Source organism: Periplaneta americana, chromosome 14, assembly GCF_040183065.1.
Source record: "Periplaneta americana isolate PAMFEO1 chromosome 14, P.americana_PAMFEO1_priV1, whole genome shotgun sequence".
Taxonomy (NCBI): domain Eukaryota; kingdom Metazoa; phylum Arthropoda; class Insecta; order Blattodea; family Blattidae; genus Periplaneta; species Periplaneta americana.
Window position 1 is genome coordinate 33,824,259 of NC_091130.1, and position 26,255 is coordinate 33,850,513.

Sequence of the window (26,255 nt, forward strand, 5' to 3'; positions counted from 1 at the left end):
TCTTGCTCCGGTTACAGGCCTTGCATTTACGAAGGTTATGTTATGTTAGCTTAGATTAGGTTAGGTTAGCTTAGGTTAGGTTAGATTAGATTAGCTTTGGTTAGGTTAGATTAGCTTTGGTTAGATTAGATTAGCTTTGGTTAGGTTAGCTTAGCTTTGGTTAGGTTAGGTTAGCTTTGGTTAGGTTAGGTTAGCTTTGGTTAGGTTAGGTTAGCTTTGGTTAGGTTAGGTTAGCTTTGGTTAGGTTAGGTTAGGTTAGCTTTGGTTAGGTTAGCTTTGGTTAGGTTAGCTTGATTTGATTCGTCCATGTAGTAGTTAAAATTATATAATATGACAGTTTTTGATTCGTAATATTGTTAAAAAATAATAGGCCTATAATGAAACCGGTGAATAATTTCATGGTCCTTAAATTTTTTTTCGTAAAAGGCTAGGTATTTTTCGATAGGCCAGAAATAAAACAGCAACGCCGTCATAATTACGTACTTTACGCTTTGGCGAACATTAACCGGAAATTTACTTTCCGTCATTTTAATTGTATTCCGTGAAACACACCTTTTTTCCTGTTAATTTCCTTGTGATAACCTAGTTTATTATCTTATTACATCTTCATTTTCTTTTAATGCATTCAAAAAACCGCCGTTGTACTACATAAAACCTTGAACTAGACTATGGAGTGAATTATTTAAGAATATAGTCGCGAATTTGACTACCACCATTTCGATTATATTTTGTTTGATACGGCTCGGTACGGCCCGGTGACTAGTGGCCAGCGAGTAGAGTCGACTATCGATATTGGTCTGCCGTGCGTATTATCCAGTTGTTCCAAATAGTTTTCTTTGCATGTGTGAATCATGTGGCGCTGACTTATCTAACAATACACATATGATCCACTTTACCACATGTGATCCTCTTTAACCCAGTTTACGGTACTAAGTGAAGTGAAATGTTCGTGTCGCGTTATATTTTGAAATGTTCTACCTCTTTATTTCATGTATTAAATAATCACTTTTAGGCTATCTACACTGAACAATTTTTTCCAATTTTTACCTAACCTATTTTCTAATAGGTTTTCAAGTTGACTGACGTCCTATACGAATTCTTCACATTTCAAACTACCTTCCATCTGAAAATTAGACCACTTTTCTCCTGGTCTTCATTGAAACAGATATTTGTGGTGCATTCACTTGGAGGTGTGGGAAACCACGAAAAAGAAATATCAGAATAGCCATTCCTTGAGATCAAAACCTTGATAACCACTGAACCATTATGTCTGTAATACTGGTACGCAATTTTATTTTAATTATTAATTACATATTATGATGTTATCACATTGAAGAAGTGTATAAATTACAGCAGAGCTTCATTTATGCTTTTTTATGAGGGTCTGAAGAAAAAAACACGTGAGGGAAACGTGTAACTGAAATAACATTTAATAAAATCTGAAATAACACTTGAAAACTGTAAGGGGTCCACCACTGTGAAGTATTAGTTAGCATGCCTGACCGTGAAATGAATGGGCCTGGGTTCAAATCCTGGTTGGGACGAGTTACCTGTTTGAGGTTTATTCTGAGGTATTCCCTCAACCCATTCAGAGCAAATGCTGGGTAACTTTCGGCGCTGGATCCTGGACTCATTTCGCCAGCATTATTACCTTCATAAGTTTTGATGAAGAAATCGTTGCAATAAATGAAAGTCTCAGGAATCTTCTATGCCACATCAATAAATTTAAAAATGCAGTTATATTCTCAGACTCCAAAGCAGCTATTCTATCAATAGTCTCTAAACACACACCTTCATCTCAAACAGCAGAAATAACTAAAATGCTCTCTCAATTAATATCACTCGATAAAAGAATTGTATTCCAATGGATACCATCCCATTGTGGAATCCTGGGAAACGAGAATGCGGATGCTTTAGCAAAGAAGGGCAGCACTGCTACTTACAGACCTGTTACTAAATCTACGTATTACTCTGTGAAAAGATTTATTAAATCTACATACTTAGACTTCAACAAACAAAATTTGATAACACAATCACAAGGGAAAAAATGGAACTCTCTGCATCATAATCCACAGTTAATTCCCGATTTACCACGAAAATCGTCTGTAGCTGCATTTAGATTGGAAACAGGCCATGATTGTTTCGCCAAATACCTGCATAGAATTGGAATATATCAGTCCCCTAACTGCCCATTGTGCAACTCAAACCAAGAAATGGATTCGAAACACCTCAAAATCTGTGCTTCAGTGGCTGACCATGATAATATCTTTGAAAAATATTGGAGTGCAAGAGGTCAAATGACTTTATTGTCAAACGCCTGGCATTAGAAAACAACAACAACATTCAGACAACAGTTGGTAAAGTGTCGTAAAATGACCCACTAAAAAAAAGACTGCAAGGGGAGAACGAGTTAAATCAATTTAGTAAAATTTTCATAAGAGAAATTTATAACTTCACAATAAAACAATCTTTGAGTCTATAATACAGTACCGTACTCAAGTTTATAACTCATATTCTTGAAGAATATAACATTATTACTAGAAAATATTACCTGATATAACTCATATTCTTGAAGAATGTTACATTATTAGTAGAAAATATTAGCTGCTTAAAGCCAAAGCTGACTAATATATTATATTTCAAACTCCAATCCAGAAAATTCTATGGCATTAAATTACTGGTACCGGTACCATATTCTTCCTGTGTGATATTCATTTAACAACACGTGATTATTTTATTTTTAAAAAGTCTCGACTACTTGATTATAAGGAATAAACCATGCGATAACTCTTCCATAATTTGTTCAGTTACATCATGGTGTGTTACAAACTGTTCCACTGTTTCTGAAGGAGTAACAACAACATAGAATGACACAAAATTGTTGGAGGCAAGCATGGGTAATTTCGAATCTCCCCAAATTTCCATGGGCCGCATCTTAACAACAAACACGTGTTGTATTTTCTCCTTATATTTTCACAGCGAACCTAATTTTGAGCAAAATTGATTTTGAATGTATACATGACATTTCGTATCTGGAGTTTAAAATATGATCATATGAGTGTAAAAAACGTATTATATAAATGAGAAACATATAGCGAAATAAATTAACATGTAAAATACAGGAATTTTGCTGGGACTCCAGAAAAAATGTATAAGTGTGAAAAAGTACGATATAAATGACAAATGTATAAGAAAAGTTTTACTGTATTAGTTTCTGATGCATTGAATTTCATAGGTACAGGAGAATTAACATTTTTAATTTCATTGTTATCTCTTTTGAATGTTACTTGGGCTTCTTCTTCTTCTTCTTCTTCTTCTTCTTCTTCTTCTCCACTTCCTGGTGTAGGCAGTTTTGTCTATTCCATCCTTAATAGTTTTAAAAATAATTATGTCCGTGGTACTTTTCATAGTCACTGGTAAATCTGAGATTGTCAGATGATATCACAGCTCACTTCCAGGTCATTAGTGGCACTTGGTAAATGAACAACGAAATATTTATCTCAGTTTTTTCTTCCTCAAAATTATCATTTTAAGTCCAATCATAATCACTTGAAACCATTTAATTTTCAAATTACTACCAATAACTTTTACAATAGGCTACTAACAAGAGAGGGTTTTCAGTAGGGCAAGATGGATTTGGCTGAAAGTATTGATGTAGACTGATTTAAGGTTCCTGAAAATGATTGTGAAGGTCTCTCGTTTCGGAATTGCATATTTGTGAAAATACAGCAATTTTAAAAATCTGGATTGCATGTCGTTCTTGCGCGCAACTTGCTCATAACCTACTTGCAGAGAACACTGGAGGCGAGAAAACTAATTTCTTTCATCCGTGTTAGAAATCTGGAAATGGAATATGTTCACATTTGCATTTAAAACGAAATGGATAACTTTTAGGGTAAACTCACCTGTTATGTTCACACATGATAATGCGGGTTCATCAAGAAATGTTTAGGACACAGCATCTTATAATGGCTGCTTCTTCACACTCATCGACGCAACAGACACTATTTCCCACACGCAATAGTGTTTGAAGTAAATTTTTTAAGGAGTTTATTTTAATTTTTTCATGACATATTTTCTAATGGGAAAGTCCAAAATGATCTTCATGGTAAGTCACTTCAGATTGAAATTATCCTGCCAAAAATCACACGATATGTTCAGCCTTTGGACATCTATTTCTTCCGACATTACAAGCTAGTCATTCAACAATTGGAGGACTGTTTCAGGTATAAATGTATTATGGAACATTCGGATACTAATCTTCACGACAGTTTTTGTATTAAAGTTACATTGAGTTGTTTACCATCATTTCTGCTCTCCTTTTCAACAAGACATATACTTGGTAAAAATATGGATACAATACAGGAAGAAAAATTAACTCCTTCAAAAATGTATTTCAAACACTGTTGTGTGTGGGAAATAGTATTTGTTGTGTCGATGAGTATGAAGAAGCAGCCATTGTAAGATACCTGTATTGTGAAAAGATGCTATATCCTGAACATTTCTTGATGAACCCGCATTATCATGTGTGAACCACTATTTATTCAAGAAAAAATTTTAACTATCATAAATTTATATATATTCCAACGTCTAATGAAAATTAAGAAAAACCTTAATACCGGTACTTATCACCCTAAAACAGAAGTTCATCACTATAATACAAGGTACAATTATTGTCTTTCAGAACCTAGAGTTAACAATGTTATGACAATGTTATAACAATGTTTAATAAGTTACCACAAAAGGCACATGATGCAAGTTATATACAGTTTAAACTGTTTTGTATAGTGTAACTGGTTAATCAACCATCCATTTTATAGTATTATTGAATTTCTTGACCACTGTAAATGTATTCTAAATTTATAAGCTGCATTGCTCTTCATTATTACGATTATTATTAGTATTGGTTATTGTTGCTGTTGTTGTTATTATTATTATTATTATTATTATTATTATTATTATTACCAGTATTGTATTTAATTTTTATTGTTGTATTCATCTGTTTTTTATATTTTGTGTGAAATTTTATTTTATTTTATGTCTATTACAACAAACATCCTAAATATTTGGTGGCCAAACACAATTTCAAACAAAGAATTACGGGAAAGAACACAAGAAGAGCAAATCAATATACAAATAAAACGAAGGAAATGGGGATGGACTGTCCATATATTGAGAAAGAAGCTTTAAGATGGAAGGCAGTAGAAAGAGAGGAAGACCAAAGGTTACCTGGAGAAGAACAGTGGAAGAGGAAATACGGAAGGCAGGTACATCATGGTCCGAAATTGCCAATATCGCTCAGAATAGAAGACAGTGGCGAAAGTTTGTTGAGGCCCTTTGCTCCAGTGGGAGGTACAGGAAATGATGATGATGATGATGATGATGATGATGATGATGATGATTGCAACAAACTGTTGCTCATGACATTAATAAACAATTGATTGATTGAACATAACAGGTGAGTTTACCCTAAATATTATCCATTTCGTCTTAAATGCAAATATGAACATATTCCATTTCTAGATTTCTAACAAGGATGGAAGAAATTATTTTCATCGCATCTAGTGCTTTCTGTAAGTAAGTTATGAGCACGATGCTTGCAAGAACGACATGTAATCCAGATTTTTAAAATTTCTGTATTTCCACAAATATGAATTCTGAAACAAGAGACCTTCACATTGTTTTCAGGAATCTTGAATTAGTCTACATTAACACTTTCAGCCAAATCCATCTTTCCCTACTGAAAACCCTCCCTTGTTAGTAAATTATTTCTAATGTTTCTGTTAAAATAATGTAATCCCTACTGCTATAAATTTATTACTTTTTCAGTTAGTTTCATTAGATTCTTACATAGGATAAATATTTAACCCTTAAGTAGTCGTGCAGGGTGTGTCAACAACCCAGTCAGATGTTACGGAACTCGTAACTATATATTCAGTAAGCCTGTACTTCTGAAACTTTCAGTATCTTTATTGGAATTGGTAAGGCAACAATAACCGTAAACATTTTTGAAATCGGAATTCGCATACTCGAGATGATAGTGGTTTAAGTGGGTGGAGTGGTTAAAGTGCTACTGCTTAAGGGTTAAGACTGTAAATATATGATTGCGTTCAATGATTACCACCATTAAATTCATGTTACGTGTAATGAATCTTCTGAATAAGGGGACTAAAAATACTTCTTGCGTAGGAACAACTGGCGCGAGAGAAAACAGTGAGTGGTCGAATACAACTTCAGGTGTTCTACCATGACGAGAAGCATGAACTGGTTGTATCTGTGTTGGCTGCAGATGACTTGGCACCTCGAGAAGACACTGGCTATGGTTCATTGCCAGAAGCATATGTGAAACTGAGATTGATGCCAGTGACGTAAGTAATATATTCAAGTAATAATTCAAGAAAACAGATGAACTGTAATTTATTGTGAACTTCTTAACATTTTCTTTACAGGTATTTATTGTGATACTATTGAATATTAATGAATGTGCCTTATCTTGAATGGATTTATTTTCTGATATACATAAAACTGGCAAGAACTACTTTTATTATTTCATTATATGAAGTACACCATAATTCAAAAAGATCATTACAGGTTGACAGTGTCATAATTTTGTAATGAATTAGAATAACATGCTATATTGCAGTGAAAACAGCAACTGTCCAAGTATCATTTCGTATTTCGCATAGCTGGTAATTCGCACCTGAACCTCCATGGCCTTCAGTACACAATGATGTGATAATTAAGTTCCTGCCATACATAGGTGAGCACATCAGCATTGATGTTAACAGTGTCACCAGAAATTCCTTGTCGCAGCTCCAACAGATCTCGTGGCACTGATGGTACATACACGGTATCCTTGCAATACCTCTACAGGTGGAAGTCACTTGACGTTAAGTCCGGTGACTGTGGTGGCCAATTGCAGAAATCTAGGTCATTTTGTGCGGCACGTCCAATCCACCAGTATATAAAATGTTTATTCAAGTACCTCCAGACATTATTATGAAAATATGGAGGACAGCGTTGTCGTTGTTGTCAACAGATTGTAGAAAGCAGAAGAGGAGGATAAAATTCGAGTAGCAGGATATAGTACTTTAAAGGCGACAGTGCTGCCACAGGGCTTAAGATTGGCTGGGCGGACAGTACTGGCACTTCATCATATTCACAAAATTCACAGTAAATTGTGAAACTTGTAAATTTCGTTAGTGAATGGAGGACATATACCAGTAAAGATATTTTCTATGGGATTTCTATAACGGCAACAATATATATATATATATATATATATATATATAGTTTTTTCAGATGCAGTTACGGCCACCATTCTGGGCACCTTACATGTGGCTACAACTATTAACTGATTTCATATGAAAGATTTTTTTTATCAAATTAATGTGTAATTTTTCTCTATTTCATCCTTAGGAGCTGTGTTGCAGGATCCTCAAAGATATTACAAGAGCAAGTGCTCCAATGAAGGATGGTTATATTATGAATAGTGTAATATTTTCTCGTGGTCACGAATAACTGTTGAAAATCGCAGTGAAAACTACTCTGAGCAGCTAATGATTTATGATTTTTTAATATCTTAATTTTTAATAAGAACAGCAACTTGTCAGTATTCTTAGCAAGAATTAAAATTACTGCTTTCTTGTCACATTGTAACTCGAATGTCTTTGAAGCAGGGTAGTGCTAATAAAGCAGAGATGCAGAACTAGCACTAATTGTGGCAAATGTCACAAGCAGAATATGTCATTCCTTTCTTTAACCTCAAGTGTTACTCACATGATAGGGCACAGGGGATTTGTATTCACTGTCTAGTAGTGGAATTCAGTGCAATGTTGTTCGGAAAATACCAGTTTAAAGAGCAATGGGAAATGAATACTTCTATATTAAAAGCAATCACAAATCGCATATGAGTTCTGTGTTTGGTTCTACATATGTACGAGGTGTGATCATTAAATTCCGAGACCTGTCCCATAAATGGAAGTAAAATGACCTGATTTAAATTTGGCTGCCATCCCCTTCAGAGTAGTCCCTTGGGCACCTATACACTGATCCCAACGTGTCTGCCATTTTTGGAATGTCTCCTGGAAGTCGTGTTCTTGAAGCCTGTCAAGCACTTTCTGCGATTTACCTTGGATCTTCTCCACCATGCCAAAACCGTGACCCTTTAGCTTCAATTTCATCTTTGAAAACAAAAAAAAAAGTAACAGGGGGACCAAATCTGGTGAATACGGGGGTGAGGAATGACGACCATCTTGTTACAGGTGCAAAACTGGCTTTTGCGAGAGTTTTGCGAGCTGATGCATTGTCGTCATGAAGCATCCATTTGTTCTCTGTCCAGAGTTGTGGTCGTTCATGTTCAAAATGGACGTGAGGATCATTATGCAAGATTTGTCAAATTTTTTCGACATTTTCGGCAGTGTTTCTCGTGTGTGGTCAACCTGGCCTCTCGTCGTCCTCCAGCAATGTTCTGCCATTTCTGAAAGACAGTTTCTAATCACAGTTTTTACAAGATTCATGCAACTAAATCCTAGCTCACAATTTACAGTATGCGACGGGAATTGTATAAATCAATTAGAAGAAATTGTTCACTTAATTTTTTAACTTATATGAATTGCACCAACACTTTGAAATCCATTCACGATGGACTCGAAACTGAAGTGAGAGGCAACGTCAAATTCTTTGAGAAATCAGCAACTGAAATGAAACTCATGGAATGTTGAAGCAAGCTTACGAGAATGAAGCAATGAGTCAGGCGAAGTGTTGATTGAATGTTCTAGGCCCTGAATTTGAAATTGTGACTGTTAGCGCTTAAATCAATTGAAACAAGAGCAAGCAAAATTAAATTTTCTCATTGTAATTCTTGTAGTCATTAATCAACCCCAGTTCTTGTTTGAAGAGATTCCTGGATATCTTTGTTTAAAATATCGAATATGATCCTTTTCTGTTTTCTCGCAAATATAATATTGCAGTAATGGACAGGGAAACCTCTTCGGAAATCATACCAAGAGCCTCCCAGAATCACAAACATTTAGCATACAGTAATGCAAATGAGTGTTGTTTTTAGCTATAAAATAATAAATTAAATCATTGTTTTTAAGAACTTGCAGAGTAAAGGTGTTAAATACGATTATCTTATCTGAGAAGTATAAAAATCTTAGCTTGCTTGATTGTTCAGGGGTGACCAATGCTGTGCTAAGTCAGATGTGGCTGAACCCACACAGAACCCTATCTGGAATGCAACATTTGATTTTCCAAATGTACCAGGAGAAGAACTCATGGAACGAACGATTGAAGTGACTTTATGGGACTACTGTCCTGACCGTGAAAGCATCTTCCTTGGTGAGTTTTCACTTGAATATATTATTATGTATTTAGACTATAAATGTGTCAGTCTTAATAAGAAAGAAATGAAGTTATTGCACAGTTTCTTATCCATGTTATACTTATCGTTTGAACATTTTCCATTATTAAACACCTTTAAAGTGATTAATGTTATTATTTATATGTTGTTGTTGTTTTCTAATGCCAGGCGTTTGACAATAAAGTCATTTGACCTCTTGCACTCCAATATTTTTCAAAGATATTATCATGACCAGCAACTGAAGCACAGATATTGAGGTGTTCCGAATCCATTTCTTGGTTTGAGTTGCACAATGGGCAGTTAGGGGACTGATATATTCCAATTCTATGCAGGTGTTTGGCCAAACAATCATGGCCTGTTGCCAATCTAAATGCAGCTACAGACGATTTTCGTGGTAAATCGGGAATTAACTGTGGATTATGATGCAGAGAGTTCCATTTTTTCCCTTGGGATTGAGTTATCAAATTTTGTTTGTTGAAGTCTAAGTATGTAGATTTAATAAATCTACATATTTATTTATTATTTATATGAGATATAATAAGAAACACTATATCAGTATTCCACAATTGTACTCCAAAAATTTAGTTCCTTGTTCAGCCAAGGACATGATTTAGTAGGTTTAGGTGTAATCAGTAGCGGGAAGCAAAGAAAGCACTGCTGGTGTAATTAAAATTGATTGGGATAAATAAAATTAAAATAATAAAAATGGACATTTAGGTCTATTCATTTTTCTCTTCACATTCTTTATCTAATCAGAATGTACTTTTAAAAGTTCTGCGTGGGTTATTATTATTATTGTATCTCCAATGGGGGGGGGGGGGTAGCCCTATTTTACATATGTATGCTAGGGCTATAGTTTTACAAAAAAAAAAAAGGCCTAAGCATAAAAACAAATTGAAAAGAAAAATAAATTAGCTTACACAATGTAAACAAAACATAAACAATCCGTAATTTAAATATTGCGATTGCAAATCAAACATCAGGCATCAATTTGAGACATACAGAAAACAGTTACAACACATAAACATAACATTTCTTATAGCCGTTCTCTATAACACAATTATGCAACTTTCTGTAACATACATCATAAATTAATACACAATAGTCACACAAACACAGTCAAGCATCCCATCACTATGACTCACATACACAACAATCAAGCATCCTCTACAACACATACACCTCAACATAATAGCCATACTTTTAAAAGTTACAAATTTGGCTCCAAAAAGAATAAATAGGACACTGTTACTAAATACTGTTATTTTTTACAAGGTCTTAAAGACATCTGTGTTCTGCATGGATTCTCGGTGACTGAGTGATTTCCCTATCCAGAATATTTACGGACTCCCAGAATGAGCTCAGGGGAGCCCCAGGGGTCCATGGACCCCACTTTAAGAACCACTGTTTTATGGGAATTATTAAAAATGTGGTATAGTTTTAAAAGTTGTGTAATCAAGAATGCATATGTAAAAATGTTTAGTTTTAATAGAAGTTTGCCACAATTTTTCAAAATTTATTGGCTATATAATTTACTATTTTTCAAACACTCAGAAATTTAAATGATTGATTAAATGGCAAACTTACTAGTGTTAAATTATATAACCACGTGTGGCTTACAGCTGTTTCGGTGTATCCATCACACTAGTAGGCTAGTAGGCTGTAAGCCACACGTGGTTATCTAATTTAACACTAGTAAGTTTGCCATTTAATCAATCATTTATATTTAAGTGTTAAAAGTAGTGTACGCAATATTCAAGATGGACTCAGAAATTTATGTTTTCTAGAATTCAGAACTCTTGTGATCTGCCCCAATGTTATTGGTCAGATTTTTTAAAAATAAAAAAGAATATATATTCTAGGTGAGAGTACGGTAGACCTCCAGAAGGCATTCTTAGAAGACAGACCAGTATGGTACCGACTAGAGGACCCCCGTCAACTGCGAAGTGGAGGGAAATCACCACATAGTTCTCCAAGGGGTTCTCTAGCAAGTGAAATAGCACAACGCCTGCTTAGAAGAGCTGAATTTGGGCAACAAAGGTCATTTTCTGGTAAGTACAAATAGTATAACTGTGTTTATTTTGTTTGTATTTATAATGACGCCTATTGACAATAGCACATATAGGCCAATTCAAATTACATACATACACATTACAAACAGTCTAGATTTCAATAAATTATAATAACAGACCAATGATAATTCAGAGTATTAATGATGGAGTGGATATTCATCCTTACTATACTATGTAAATGAACACCTAAATTTGCTGTAAACTAACACATGTTTATATTTAGAATATGAAAATTTTGTTTACTCATTTATAATATTATAAATACACAGTAGAAGTCTTTTTGATTTATTCCTTTCTTTTAATTGAATGAAATTGGATTAGTGGTGATAGTTTTCTTTCCATTCTGTACATCAATTATGTATAATTGATTAAATGGCGATCTTACTCGTGTTAATTATGTAAGCATGTGCAGCTTACAGCTGTTTCAGTGCTACTCGACACCATCCTCAGAGCCTACTAGATCTCGGCGCTATCTCAACTTCGCTGCCTGTAGTGCAGGTGCGTTCGTGTGATGAAGAGTTGTGTCAAATAGTGTGTGTGTTCTGAAATTGATCTGTGTGTTGAGAATTTGATTGGGGTGTGTTTTATTGTGTCTGTATATTTCATATTGTTCTAGTGTGCTGAGTTTTTGGTTTTTGGGTTGTATGTGTAGGATTTCCATGTCTGTATTTATGTTATTGTATGTGTGGTTAGCATTAGTTATGTGTTCGGCATGTGTAGATATATTGTGTCCTCTGGTTATTGCTTTAATGTGTTCTTTGTATCGAATTTGGAATGATCTGCCTGTCTGTCCATAACATCACCATAGACACCTAGACATCAGTATAACAAAATTTGACAACAAACACATCTTCAAAATATACAGAAAACCAACAACCACCACCACACACATACACAACACATCTAATCACCCCACACAACACAAACATGCTGCATTCAGGACAATGGTACACAGATTACTCAATGTACCCATGAGCCAACAACACTACAATGAAGAAGTGAACACAATCAAATACATAGCACAAGAAAATGGTTACAACCCAAACATAATAGACAACATCATAAGGAAGACAAAACAAAAACTCAACAAACACACAAAACACAACACAAACACAAGAACACAAGAAATACATCACACTAAAATACGAAAACAAAAACATACACAAGATCGCATCCTCATTCAGAAAACAGAAATACAACATAGCATACAGAACAGAAAACACACTACAAAGACATCTCAATACACAAACAACATATACAAATAAATACAACCACACAGGCGTAAACAAACTCACATGCAATAGTTGCGACAGTTTCTACATTGGACAGACAGGCAGATCATTCCAAACTCGATACAAAGAGCACATTAAACCAATAACCAAAGGACACAATACATCTACATATGCCGAACACATAACTAATGCTAACCACACATACAATAACATAAATACAGACATGAAAATCCTACACATACAACCCAAAAACCAAAAACTCAACACACTAGAACAATATGAAATATACAGACACACTAAAACACACCCCAATCAAATTCTCAACACACAGATCAATTTCAGAACACACACACTATTTGATACAACTCTTCATCACACGAACGCACCCACACAACAGGCAGCGAAGTTGAGATAGCGCCAAGATCTAGTAGGCTCTGAGGATGGTGTCGAATAGCACCGAAATAGCTGTAAGCCGCACATTCTTACATAATTAACACGAGTAAGATCGCCATTTAATCAATTATATATATTCAAGTGTTAAAAGTACCGTAGTGTACGAAAGATTCAACATGAATTAATTATGCACCACTACTTTTAAAAATCTAACAATAATGGGATGAATTTTATACATGTGCAATACATCTAGTGACTAATTACAGGTCTGGAAGATGGGGAAGTATATAAATACTTAGGTATGCAACAGGCTAGACTTATATATAGCTATTCCTCCTTTGTAATGGTTGATGCTCTGAGTTTTATATTTTTCAACCCAAGCTGCAAGCATATACTCTTACTCTACGTAGATTTCTATTATTTTTAGACTTTGTTTTAACTGGCATTCTGTCCTGGTACATAGCTTGATATCATCCGTATACATCAGGTATGATATCGTAACTTGTCTCTTTCTGATGTAGTAAACATTAGGTTTGTTCCAGCAAGCAATTCAGAATGCATTCCAAACTAATACCCAACTTCTTTCGATGCATGTGCCAGCTGTGTACGGTGTCAGAACTAGTTCAGGGTTTTACGTCGTTAGAACATTTCTTGAACTGTTCTTTCAAAGCCTTGGGAGTTTCTTCTCATATTGAAATTATATTCATCTTCCGAACTTAATTCGTCATAAAATATATCACTATCACTTTCCAAATTTCTCATGATCGACTATTTTATTTTAACCTGCCTAGTCTCGAAGCATTTTAACCATAACTTCACATTAAACCAGACGTCTCCAAAAGCGTACTCGCGAGTAAGCCCCTGAACGGAACCGAAGCCAGTACATAATGAGCGCGCTCCACCTCACCCATCTCCACCTGTACTGTACTCTATGTTTATGCGCAAACGAAGAGCAGTGGTGGACTGCCATTATCATTGTGCTGGTCGGAGTATTCCACCGTTTCACAATGTCTTCTAATCATGGACATAGTACATTCAAGGATGAATAGGAAGAGAAATATTTTGTGTTAGTGGGGAGAATGTGAAATGCTTAATTTGTTCGAAAATTTTTAAGGGTGTGTTAAAATTCAACATATGACGACACTACTCGACCCTTCACAAAGAATACCATACATTTACAGGCAGCTTCTTACTAGCTATGTTCTAGCTTGGAATATTGGAAAATCAATGAAGTCCTTTCCAGAAGCATCATTTGTAAAATCGTGCATACAGGACGTTACTAAAATACTGTGTCCAGAACAAAGTCAAAGTTTAAGAAAATTAAATTGTTTCCAATTACAGTTCAGAGAAGGAATTTCAAGATTGTAAATGTAATTGAATCTGAAGTCGAAACCACAATTAACCAGTTTGTAGCTTACTCACTTGCATTGGACGAAAACACAGATAGAAATGACAAAGCTCACCTAGCCATTTTCATCCGAGGAGTTAATGAACATTTTATTGTGTCTGAATGTCTTCTAGATGTAATTACAAAATACAACTGGAGAAGATCTTTTCCAGGCACTGAAAGGCACCATTGAACAGAAGAGGTTGAATTTGCAATGGCTTGTGTCAATAGCGACAGAAGGGGCTCCAGCTTCACAGTATGTCAAAATAATATACAAACTTATGATATTTCTTATTATTTTGATGTTATTATTTCTAACCATAAGCAGACTGTTGCCGCGATCCCCCACTGATCGCTCCCATCTGTTGAGGTACGAGTCTCTTCCCCTTCTCTAGCCTTACAGCACACTGTGTTCGGCGGGCAGCATCGAGAGCACGAAAGACGATACGCTTTTTGGAGACCTCTGCATTAAACCATCTGCGCATGCGTCAACAGTTCAGAATTCCCAGTTCTGCTTTTAATCGAGAACCAATTTCATTTGTTCTGAACGCGTTCTGTAGCACGTTGGAACAGGGAACTGGGAGTTCAGTATCGGTTCGGAATCAGTTCTAGTCTTTGTTGGAACACATATTGGGCTACTGCACATGAGCAGGCAGTTCAGAATCGATTTCGAACCGTGCTGGAACAAACCTATTATCTTCTGTGTTTAATATACGTGATAATCTATTAAGCACCAAATAAACCACAAAGGTGTATGAATTTATTTATGTACTAATAGACTTACTTAATACTTTGAAACTTCTTGAACCACTAATTATGAATTCTATGAATGCTCAGAACTTTCATGTCATGTGTCTTTCTATTACCGTCAAATGGGCAAACTTGGAACAGTGTTTTAACTTGGAACATTATCATAGGGTATTTTCGTTTTGTCACAGTGGCAACATAATCTTCACTTGTTACTTTGTTATGCAGCACATTGGTTCTATTACAGTTTGGTGTTACTATGGCAAAACGAAAATACCCTATGATAATGTTCCAAGTTAAAACACTGTTCTAAGTTTGCCCATTTGACGGTACCAGTTTCTATATCTTCCTTAGAAATACAACTGTATTTACATGTGGTTTATATCTTAAGCCTTCATTTTTTACTTATTTATTTCTTCATTTATTGAGCTCGCGCATATTTATTGTAGAAAATCGTATTGGACAACATATCTAATCTGTGTTACTGGCTTTTAAAGAACCCGGAGGTTCATTGCCACCCTCACATAACCTCACCATCGGTCCATATCCTCAGCAAGATTAATCTAGTCCCTACCATCATATCCCACCTCCCTCAAATCCATTTTAATATTATCCTCCCATCTACGTCTTTGCTTCCCCAAGGTCTTTTCCCCTCAGGTCTCCCAACTAACACTCTTAAAATATTTCTGGATTGACTCATACATGCTACATGCCCTGTTCATCTCAAACGTCTGGATTTAATGTTTCTAATTATGATGTGAAGAATACAATGCAAGTATTTCTGCGTTGTGTAACTGTCTCTATTCTCTTGTAACTTCACTCCTCTTAGCCCCAAATGTTTTTTTAAGCATCTAATTCTCCAACACCCTTAATCTCTATTCCTCTTTCAAAGTGAGATTCAAAGTTTCACAACCATACAGAACAACCAGTAATATAACTGTATTATAAATTGAAACTTTCAGCTTTTTCGAGAGCAGACTGGGTCTGTGTTATTCAATATCCTCTTTATTTGGGACAGAAGCCTGGATGTCTAGCTGTTCTGATACCATGAAGCAGTAGAATTTTCCTTTTATTTCTCTGAATGATTTGTTCTCTAACCTTCGTTTCTTTTTCTTAGCGTAATGTTTTAGTCTTTTTGATTTTGCGGACAATTTTTGTTGCAGTAGGCCTATATATATATATATATATATATATATATATATAAATTGTGGCGGCCGGGTAGCTCAGTTGGTAGAGCAGCTAGCTACGGACTGGAAGGTCCGGGGTTCGATCCCAGGTGGTGACAGGATTTTTTCTCGTTGCCAAACTTTCAGAACGGCCCCGAGGTTCACTCAGCCTCCTATAAAATTGAGTACCGGGTCCTTCCCGGGGGTAAAAGGCGGTCAGAGCGTGGTGCCGACCACACCACCTCATTCCAGTGCCGAGGTCATGGAAAGCATGGGGCTCTACCTCCATGCCCCCCAACTGCCTTCATGGCATGTTACGGGGATACCTTTACCTTTTTTATATATAAATTAATTCTTTATCTTCTTTCTCAGTGACATATTTTGTGTATTTTATAATTTAAAAAAATTCGTTTCACTTTTTGAAGATAGGCAAATAAAAATATCTTCAAAATATGTGTAACGAATAAAATACAGTACCTTATGAATAACAAGTTTAATGGGGAAAATGTAATAAAAGCCAGTAATATATATGTTTTTCCTCCTGACATATTCTTTTAATTTTATCAATTAGATCAATAGGAACATGAAAGAGTTTCGAAAGAAGAGAACGAAATTCGCACAAATGCCAGATTCTTACACCTAAAAACAGCCCAAGAGAGGTTTATGTTTAGGTTTATTCATTCAATAGATGAATGCGAATAATATGAGGCAGAAATCTGAATATCTTCAAAATAAACAGAACATTCCATTATGAAAAATTTTTACTGTAAGAAAAATGAATCAGAATATGTTGAGGAATCAACATTTTCAGATCAATGTTTGGCCTCATAAAACGGTATATTATATTGTCATAATGCTTCAGGAAAACAGGATACATTTTGTCATGGTTTTTCTTTTTGTTTGCAATTACTTGATTTTGATTAATACAATAATCATATTCCTGTTACACAGCTTGTAAATTAATAATATTTGCCAATTCTTTAACCTTTAACATATTTACTGAATGTTCCTTAGGGAATAGAGTGTAAAGCAGCAAGGCTTAATAAAATAATAAATTAAAAGAGCATTTTAAGACGAAAGTCTCTATTTTTCGGCTTTAGTGTTGCCGCCATCTAGCGTCAAAAGATTCTATTAATACGAAAACTGTGACACCACTGCCACCTGGCGAGTGAAATTATAACTACTGAAGTGGAAGCTTTAGATGGGTCAGGCGCTAGACGCAAGTGGTTTTGACATCTCGTGGTTAGAAAGTTCGCTTTCACGATCAGAAAATTGGCGTTCAAAGACGTCTGACAGGGCCGTTTGCGACAGGAATAACATTATCTCCATTGATAGCCTAATAATGTAGCGACTTTTCACTCTTGTTAACGACCACGGCCTACTTGGTTAACGACATTTTCACAAACTCTGTTGGCGACACTGTAAAGTAACCAGTGTTGCCAACTGAGTTAGCAGTGTTAACACTTTTAACTTTAACGCGCGTAACTTCAACGTGGCGACTGGAAAATACCGGTACATGAATGTCATGGTTTCAATTTGAATTTTTTTAGGGCTTGGATGTTTATCGTATTTAACGTGATGTCCAGTGTTTTCTACCTCACTGCAAGTTTAGCCAATACCCCTATGCCATTGAAGTCTTTTAGTTTCGCTTGGGTAAGTTAGGGTTAATGGAGGTTGTGTTAGTTTAGGTTGTTTTCTAATCCCAGGCATTTGACAATAAAGTCATTTGACCTCTTGCACTCCAATATTTTTCAAAGATATTATCATGGTCAGCCACTGAAGCACAGATTTTGAGGTGTTCCGAATCTATTTCTTGGTTTGAGTTGCACAATGGGCAGTTAGGGGACATATATTCTAATTTTATGCAGGTGTTTGGCCAAACAATCATGGCCTGTTGCCAATCTAAATGCAGCTACAGACGACTTTCGTGGTAAATCGGGAATTAGCTGTGGATTATGATTTGTTAGGTTGTGCTAGGTTATGTTAGGTTACAGTCAAAATTATAGTTCCCGAATTTTTTTTGTATTATCTTTCGAAAATCGAGCATAAATCGTCGTTTGTAAAAAAAAAAAAAAGGGATAAAAATGCTCGAAAATCGTGAAGTAGTCCTCCACAATTACCGAAATAATAAATGGGTAATTAGCAAGGGACCGCCAGTCTTTTACAAGGTATGTGACAAGGTTATGGCGGGTTAGTTGAGGGGATGTCTAAGTGACGTGAGGCCAAGGATCTGAAATCATTGAAATCTTTTCACGTAGTCCTTGGTCTCACGTAACTTAGATCTCCCCTCAATAAACTCACTAACCTTGTCACATATCTTGTAAAAGACCGGCAGTCCTTTGCTAATTACTAATAAATGTATTTTATATTTGTATTTTATAGACTACGTAGGCTGTGACTTGTTAGTTATTGCTGGTGTAAAAGATCCTTGGGGACTCGAGGTTGCGGGTTCGATCCCGGCCCAGGTCGATGGCATTTAAGTGTGTTTAGATGCGACAGGCTTATGTCAGTAGTTTTACTGGCATGTAAAAGAACTCATGCGGGACAAAATTCTGGCACACTTGCGATGCTGATATAACATCTGCAGTTGCGAGCGTCGTTAAGTAAACCATAATTTAAATTTTTGTTCATTGATATTTTTTTTTCTTTCACGACTTCTTTACTCAGCAATTTGCTGTGCACCAATTTTAGAAATAGGCCTGTTTGTATTTCTAGCAGTAGAAGATTTTCCCCATTTTCACTTTCTATATTCTTTAACCCAAGCATAACTTGATAAACAAAATACTTCATTTACCTCTCCTCTTTTCTATTTCCTGTATCCTTGCATGTAAGCTGCTTGTTTTGTTAATGTAGCTTTTGAATTAGACATAATTGTTAATGGTATTGCGTGACAGTATACGATGTCACAATCATTAGATAACCAGTCATATGCAGTGCCTATCTTACTAGGTTCATTAACTTAACTCAGCAACTATATTTGAGGTACAGCGAATCTGAAAATATATTCGCCCATAAAATTCTATGAACTTCGTAGCCAATATGTCTGGATTCATCTCCAACATCTCCTGCCATTTAGGAGAGGCGAGCTGGTTTTAATAAAATGCCACACATGCATTGTTTAAACCTGTAATAAATGTTACTGTATTGTATTTATATTAAAAAAACTTAAGATATTCTTAAAGCATTTTATAAACAGGTTTTTACCCTTCTAGCTTATATCATAGCTGAGCTACCATATTACTGGTGTTACACAGACATAAGTCTATATAGTAGGTAGGTTCTACGTGGTAGATACACGTATTCACGTCAAAAATATTGTTACAGTGTACCCAGGTTAACTATAGTGTTTTAAAAATCTTTTCTCTTTTATTAGTATATGTACAGTAAATAACGTGCAATAGAACTCAAATAGTGTTAACAATTTTTATCATTTTTCTCCAAATAAAATTAAACAAAAGAAATGGGGACTTGAGTCCTTTTTTTACAATCTGTGGAAGAAGTGCACAATACCGGAGCTGCCCACTTTTCACATATACTGTTCATGCACTAACTCAATTGTTTTACGGCATTGTGGAACTAAAGATGTGGGGAGTAAAAACTCTTCTCATTTCTCTTTTATTTACCCATTTCCTCACTTTTTATCATCTTCCTTCTCACTTTCTACTATTTTCATTACAATTTTGTCTTCGGAATATGTATGATAAGTCTTTCTTGTGTTAAATTTTAACGTACCTTGCTAACATGTTTCGACCTATTTTGGGTCATCTTCAGAACTGGTCGTTGTTGGTGTTGGTGTCTCTTTTTTCCTGTGTGGGTGCGTTCGTAGTGTAGAGTCAAAGAGTGTATGTGTTTTGAAATTGTGTTGAGAATATCGTTGGGGTGTGTTTTCGTGTGTCTGTATATTTCATATTGTTCTAGTGTGTTGAGTTTCTGGCTTTTTGGTTGGATGTGCAGTATTTCCATGTCTGTGTTGATGTCTCACATCACACTAACATACGAAAACAAAAACACACATAAAATTGCAACCTCATTCAAGAAATTAAATTACAACATCACATACAGAACAAATAACACTCTACAAAAACATCTCAACACACAAACAAACAAATACAACCACACAGGCGTATACAAACTCAAATGTAACACCTGCAACAACTTCTACATAGGAAGACAGGCAGATCATTTCAAACACGTTACAGAGAACACATCACAGCCATAACAAAATTACAAAACACCTCCACATATGCAGAACACATCACAAATGCCAACCACACCTACAGAGACATCTTTCTGAAAATAGTTTAATTGCATATAGTGGATTTAGGAGGTGCAGCAAGGATATAATGTATATTAATGCAATAAAACCCCTCTTGACCGAATTTCGGTTAACCGAAATCTGGCTTATCTGAAACAATGTCGCAAAAAAAAAAAGCCAATGTTTTGTTTATTCCTGTAATATTTTGTTCATCCCCTATAGCATGGCTACAAATTTGAGTGTCAATGTCCTCACAGCAATGCTACATCTGTTTTCCACCTCCATCCCCCAAACACTTGTTTTATATAGCAACTAGGCATGGGAAGTCCTGTTAGATGAGACATGCTTTGCCCACCCCTCCCCCTCCTCCCACCCACTCGGGAATTACAGGATTGTGGTGTATACATTCAAGATAAGTTTCCAATTTCTCATTCATTTTAGTTGTGTTGCGGATATCGCATTATCAGTACGTCTTATTTTTTAGTTGCACAAGTGTGATGTCGAGTAAAATGATTATTGGGTGTAAAATTGATGTGCAATTACAATATTAGATTAATTGAATTTTTGTTTATAATTTACATGCTTAACAATCTGTTTTTCTTCCCACTTTTACCGAAAATATTTCTCATCGTTTATCTGAAAAATCACGTTACCCGAAATGGCTCCGCTCCCCCCCCCCCTTTTTTTGGTTCAATTCATTTCAGTTTATTTGGCCATTAGACATACAGTTTTAGGCTTCGTCAGAATACATTGAAAAATATATAAATACATTTTTAAAAACACTAATAAAAGAAACAGTAAAATTTAAATAATACAATGAAAACATGAAATAAATGAAAGTTTTAAATTAAAGAAAACTAACTAAATTGCAATTAAACTTATTTAATTAAAATACAATTTCATACAAATTTGTGTTGAAAAACTCAGCAATAGAATAAAAAGGATTATTTAATAACCAATTGTAAAATCTAGTTTTGAAGCTATTGATTGGTAATTTATAATATTGACTGGGGAGCTTATTATATAATTTCATCCCCATAATTAAAAAGTTTGTGTTGCTGTTGTGTAATCTACAATATGGAATATTAATTTGTTCACTATTTCTAATTTCATGATCATGTATATTGGCCACTAATGAGTAATTGTCTATATTTTGTCGAGTGTAAAGGACTAGGTCGTATATATACAAATTTATGATTGTTAAAATCCGTGATTATCTGAAAAGTGGCCGACAATGTTCCAGATAGTTTGATTTACATAAAATTCTAATGGCTTTCTTTTGTGAAATCAAGACTCTTCCAATTTTGGTTCCGTTTCCCAAGAAAATTAGGGCATATTGGATTATCAACTGAAAGAAAGAAAAGTAGACACATCTTAAATAATTTTGAGAAACGCAAGTCGTTAATTTAACAAATATAAAACTCTTGATAGTTTCATGCATATGTATTTGATGTGCTTATCCCATGTTAAACTGGAGTGTATAAAAAGTCCTCCGGGATTCTACTGTACTTGTTTTACCTGTAAAGACGATATCCATTTCATATATGGTAATAAGGAGTGCTTAAGCCCCCCATAACCTTCCATTATACTTTGTGTGTTAATACTTGCTCCACCTGCAAAGTGTCGGCCACTTTTCAGACAATCACGGATTTTAACAATCATAAATTTGTATGTACTTTACACTCGACAAAATATCGACAATTACTCATTAGTGGCCAATATACATGATCATGAAATTAGAAATAGCGAACAAATTAATATTCCATATTGTAGATTACACAAGAGCAACACAAACTTTTTAATTATGGGGATGAAATTATATAATAAGCTCCCAAGTCAATATTATAAATTACCAATCAATAGTTTCAAAACTAGATTTTACAATTGGTTATTAAATAATCCTTTTTATTCTGTTGCTGAGTTTTTCAACACAAATTTGTATGAAATTGTATTTTAATAAATAAGTTTAATAGCAATTATTTAGTTTTCTTCAATTTGAAAGTTTCAGATTATTTCATGTTTTCATTGTATTACTTAAATTTTACTGTTTCTGTTATTAGTGTTTTTTAAAATGTATTTATATGTTTTTTCAATGTATTCTGACGAAGCCTAAAACTGTATGTCTAATGTCCAAATAAATTGAATTGAACTGAATATCCATTTTCATATAACTATATCGCAGTCCCCCATTATACTTTAACCATAACCCATTTATATTATGCCTAAACAAAAAATAAACCGACATAATGCATAACAAAGATTTGAGTATCAGAGTTAACCGTAATGCCTGCGAGATGTAAGAGTTGTCCAAAAGTGGTATATGTGAAAAGTGGGTGACTTGTAATGAATTAGGCTACCGTATGCCGTCTCCAGTATTGTGTACTTAAGTCGCATCCTGTTATTCAATTGTATTGGTATTGGATTTCAGATGACAAGGAGAGTGATGACAAGGCAAGCAGTCCAGAATTCAATTTTCTACATCCGGACCATGCGTGGCTGGCTCTTGGGTCAGCTTCTGGTTCAAGGCGAGGTTCCAGTCAGTCAGAGCAGCTTGAGGTGGAGACATATCAACTGGGTCGAGACTTCTCACGATCTCTGCCAGGATCTCGTCGCAGTTCCTTTCAATCAGCACAGAATGCATCCTTGGAGAAAGGTACCAAGACATTTTCTAATATTATTCCATGTTTGTTATTATCAGGGAAAGAAAGTTGTTGTTGTTATTGTTATTATCTAATGCCGAGCTTTGGCAACGAAGCCATTAGCGTTCTTGCTCTCCAATATTTCTCTGTGTTGGATCCATTAGGTAGAACTTCACAGGTTTGTAGATGATCTTCAGTCATTTCTTCTTCTTTGTTGCATAGAGGGCAATTTGGATTTGTGTAAATTCCTATTTTATTCAAGTGTTTGGCCAAATAATCGTGTTCTGTAAGCAGTCTGAATTTTACTACTGCAGATTTACGTGGGATTTCTGGAATAATTTCTGTTTTTTTTTTTATTAAAATGCTCCATTTTTTATCTTTGGCTTTGGTACATAGTGCTTGGTTTTGCTTGATTTTATATTTATTTTTAATTAGTCTTTTGATGGATGTAAAAGGTAGGCTTGTATTTGTATTCTAAATTAAATTGGATCCTTTTTTGGCAAGAAAGTCAGCAGTTTCATTTCCAGCAATTCCGCAATGTGCAGGTATCCATTGCAATTGAATTCTTTTCTGTAGTTTTTGAAGTTGTTGGATCATTTTGTGACATTCTTTAATTCGGATTGACATCATTTTATATGAATTTATTGCATATAATGCTGCTTTAGAATCAGAGAGAATGACAGTATTTTGAAATTTATCTATTCTGTATAGTAGGTGTTGGAGTGAGATATGAATAGCCATTATTTCTGCATCAAAATTTGTTGTATGATGTCCTGCTGGTTGATAAAATGAGAATAATGCACACGTAATTCCTGATCCTGAGTTGTTATCGATAGTAGACCCATCTGTGTAGATATGTAACCATTCTTCTGGTGGGTATCTATTGTTCACAGCTTCTAATGCTAGCGCTTTTAGTACAAGTTTGGAAGTTTCAGATTTTGTAACTGGTTCTTCTAAATCTAGTTGAATGTTAATTGGTTCGAAGGTTAGAGGGTTTTCTCTGCTTAAAATGTTTTCTTTAGATTTAGGGAGATTCAATTCTGTTTTTATTTCCGGGAAAGAAAGTTCATGCCCTAAAAACGTGAAGAATATGTATGCATTTATGCCGTAAAAATAGATAAATATGCTACAAAATATGCATTATCAGTCTGAGATTATTTTAACAGAATAATAAGGTACAGGTAACTTATGTTTAGTCTATGGATTTTGAAGTGCTTGCCTCATTGCTGAATGCTCCATTTATGCTGTTACAGTTCACAACTAAGCAGTGACGCATGTCTTCTGTTGTTTCTCAGCATAGCTTTGTAGCGCGAAAAACTTCGCTCTACGTCACAAGAAGTAAGAGGGGCTTGGCACAAAAGCTGTGAGCTGTTCTATAGAAAATTTTGTTGGTTTTTGGGGTGCTTTTCCTTCGAGAATATCTTGAATTTCTTTAAGTTGATAATAGCCAGGGTTTTTGGAAAGATTATTTGCTGTTTTCTCGTTCACTTTATCTTCTACATTTCCTGGAACTGATGTTAAACTGGATATTGTTCTATCGAAATCTGCTAAAGACTGCAGTAAAGGAATACCAATTGCTAACTTGAGAGGCTCCCTATGAGGGCATCGTTACGATCAAAATTCATAAACAAAAATTGCTAGTGTTTAAGAGTTCACACACTTTTAAAAATGAGGGTAAGATAAATAAACATACATAATATGCAGTTCCCCTGCATAAATGTTAAAACATGATGCTTTTATAAATAAAGGCAAAATATGTACTTTTATGCACAATAAAAGTAATATCATTGTATTCAGAAATTTGTGATTCATGTAGATAATCTTTCAGCATATTCACACAATGATAGAGAACAAATATGCAAATGCATGAACTTCCTTTCCCTAATTATTATGAATGGGATAGAGAGATCGTCTCATTTTCCAGGTGTCCTTTTCTTGATAGTTCTGAATAATTTATATGGCTTTTCTTTTGTTTCTTTAGTTGCGTCTGGAGTTTTAGGAATGAGTGTGTCTGTGATATAGATTGGTATTTCTTCTTTGTTTATTCTGTATAAATTACATACTTGGATACTTACTGACTCCAAGAGGGCTATATTTAATGTAATCGAATATGTTGTTGTTGTTATCTAATGCTGGCCTTTGGCAACGAAGCCATTAGCGTTCTTGCTCTCCAATATTTCTCTGTGGTGGATCCATCAGGTAGAACTTCACAGGTATATATAATCGAATATGTACCAAACCTATCATCATCATCATCATCATCATCATCATCATCATCATCATCATTCATGGCTCTACAGCCCAAAGTGGGCCTTCGCCTCCTGCAATGTCCTCTTCCATGCTGCTCTATCCTTCACCAACTATAGACAACCCTTAATTCTGCACCTCCTCATATCTTCCTGAACTGAATCCCACCATCTATTCTTCGATCTTCCTCTCCTCCTCTCCCTTCTGGTTGACTGGAATATCTATACTTTCCTTTTGCTCGTCATTCTACCAACATGTCCTATCCATCTCAATCTGCTAAGTCTAATCGTAGATACTATATCAAGTTCATCATAGATGGCCGTTAATTCATCATTATGTCTCTTCCTCCAGTTACCATTTTCACATACTGCTCCCAAAATTCTCCTCAGTACCTTCCTCTCGAACACTCCGAGTCACTTACACGTAACTGCATTCAAAGTCCACGTTTCAGCGGCATATAAAACCACCAGTCTAATGTACCAAACCTATACGCACATAGAATTATTCCAATTCAGAAACAACCAAGTAAACTAAAAATACTCCAGAAGGAAATAATATTTCAATGGATAGGCCTACCTAGTCATTGTGGTATACCTGGAAACAAGAAAGTCGATAACATTGCAAAACAGGCAATATATTTGCAATCAAGACCTCTTCAAATGATATCTCTATCCAGTGCCTTTGCTTCAGTAAAGTCTCATTTTATAAACCTATGGATCAACAATTGGCTCTTTTCTGACAAAGGAAAAATTT

At 35.1% G+C, this 26,255-nt stretch overlaps 1 protein-coding gene across 1 annotated transcript in view; it reads left to right on the forward strand.

The window, feature by feature from the left end:
* Positions 1-26,255, forward strand: part of Fife (regulating synaptic membrane exocytosis protein fife) — a 1,049,884-nt gene that overhangs the window by 971,664 nt on the left and 51,965 nt on the right. Inside the window, exons 19-22 of the mRNA XM_069845197.1 lie at positions 6,190-6,368; positions 9,179-9,342; positions 11,227-11,415; positions 23,045-23,269. Coding sequence (XP_069701298.1) covers positions 6,190-6,368; positions 9,179-9,342; positions 11,227-11,415; positions 23,045-23,269 — 757 coding nt within the window. The remainder of the gene's footprint in view (positions 1-6,189; positions 6,369-9,178; positions 9,343-11,226; positions 11,416-23,044; positions 23,270-26,255) is intronic.